Source organism: Orycteropus afer, unplaced genomic scaffold, assembly GCF_000298275.1.
Source record: "Orycteropus afer afer isolate SDZICR_OR568_19922 unplaced genomic scaffold, OryAfe1.0 scaffold00983, whole genome shotgun sequence".
NCBI lineage: Eukaryota > Metazoa > Chordata > Mammalia > Tubulidentata > Orycteropodidae > Orycteropus > Orycteropus afer.
Window position 1 is genome coordinate 124,421 of NW_006922570.1, and position 910 is coordinate 125,330.

General features: G+C 34.4%; 1 protein-coding gene across 1 annotated transcript in view; it reads left to right on the forward strand.

Annotated features, from left to right (window-relative positions):
• The window catches only part of LOC103212483 (AP-2 complex subunit alpha-2-like), a 2,602-nt gene extending 2,486 nt beyond the window's left edge, over positions 1 to 116 (forward strand). The window contains 1 exon segment of the mRNA XM_042783374.1: positions 15 to 116. Within this exon segment, the coding sequence (XP_042639308.1) occupies positions 15 to 116 (102 nt within the window).
• The last annotated feature ends 794 nt before the right edge of the window (positions 117 to 910 follow it).

Sequence of the window (910 nt, forward strand, 5' to 3'; positions counted from 1 at the left end):
AAGATTTCTTCCAGCGCTGGAAACAGCTGAGCAATCCGCAGCAGGAAGTACAGAACATCTTCAAAGCCAAGCACCCGATGGACACGGAAATCACCAAAGAACTAAAGAGAACATGAATTGTGGTTGAAATCAAGGACATCATTCATGAAGAAATCAAAGGGTCATTAAAAACACAGGAAAAGAAGAAAAGACCAAAATGAATATCAGCATAGACTGAAACTTACTCCTGAATATTGAATAGCTAAAGCCAATGGAAGAAATGACGACATAAAAGAGCTGAACAGAATATTTAAAAGGTAGCACAAGAAAACAAAGTAAAGTATTATAATGAAATGTGCAAAAACCTGGAGTTAAAAAGCCAAAAAAGAAAAGAAAAGAACAAATTCATCCTAAAGATGAAAGAACAGAGAAAAAAACAAGTCTTTAGTTCCAATAATAAAGGATTGTATCAGCAAAATATTAAATGACACAGGAAGAATCAAAGAACATGGAAGAAATGCACTGAGTCACAGTATCAAAAAGAATTGGTTGACATTCAAATATTTCAGAAGATAGCATATAATCAGGGGTCGCTATGAGTCGGGGTCGACTCAACAGCAAAACAACAACAACAACAAGCATATAATCAAGAACTTATGGTACTTAAGGAAGAAGTCCAACCTGCACTGAAGTCTCTGGTGAAAAACAAGATCCAGAAGAATTAATGGAATAGCCATTGAGATATTTCAACAAATGGATGAAACACTAGATGCACTTACTCATTTATGGTAAGAAATTTGAAAGATAGCTACCTGGCCAACTGACTGGAAATTCAAATATGAATATTTGTACCCATTCCAAAGAAAGGAGATCCAACAGAATGTAGAAATTATCAAACAACATCCTAAATATCACATGCAAATAAAATTTT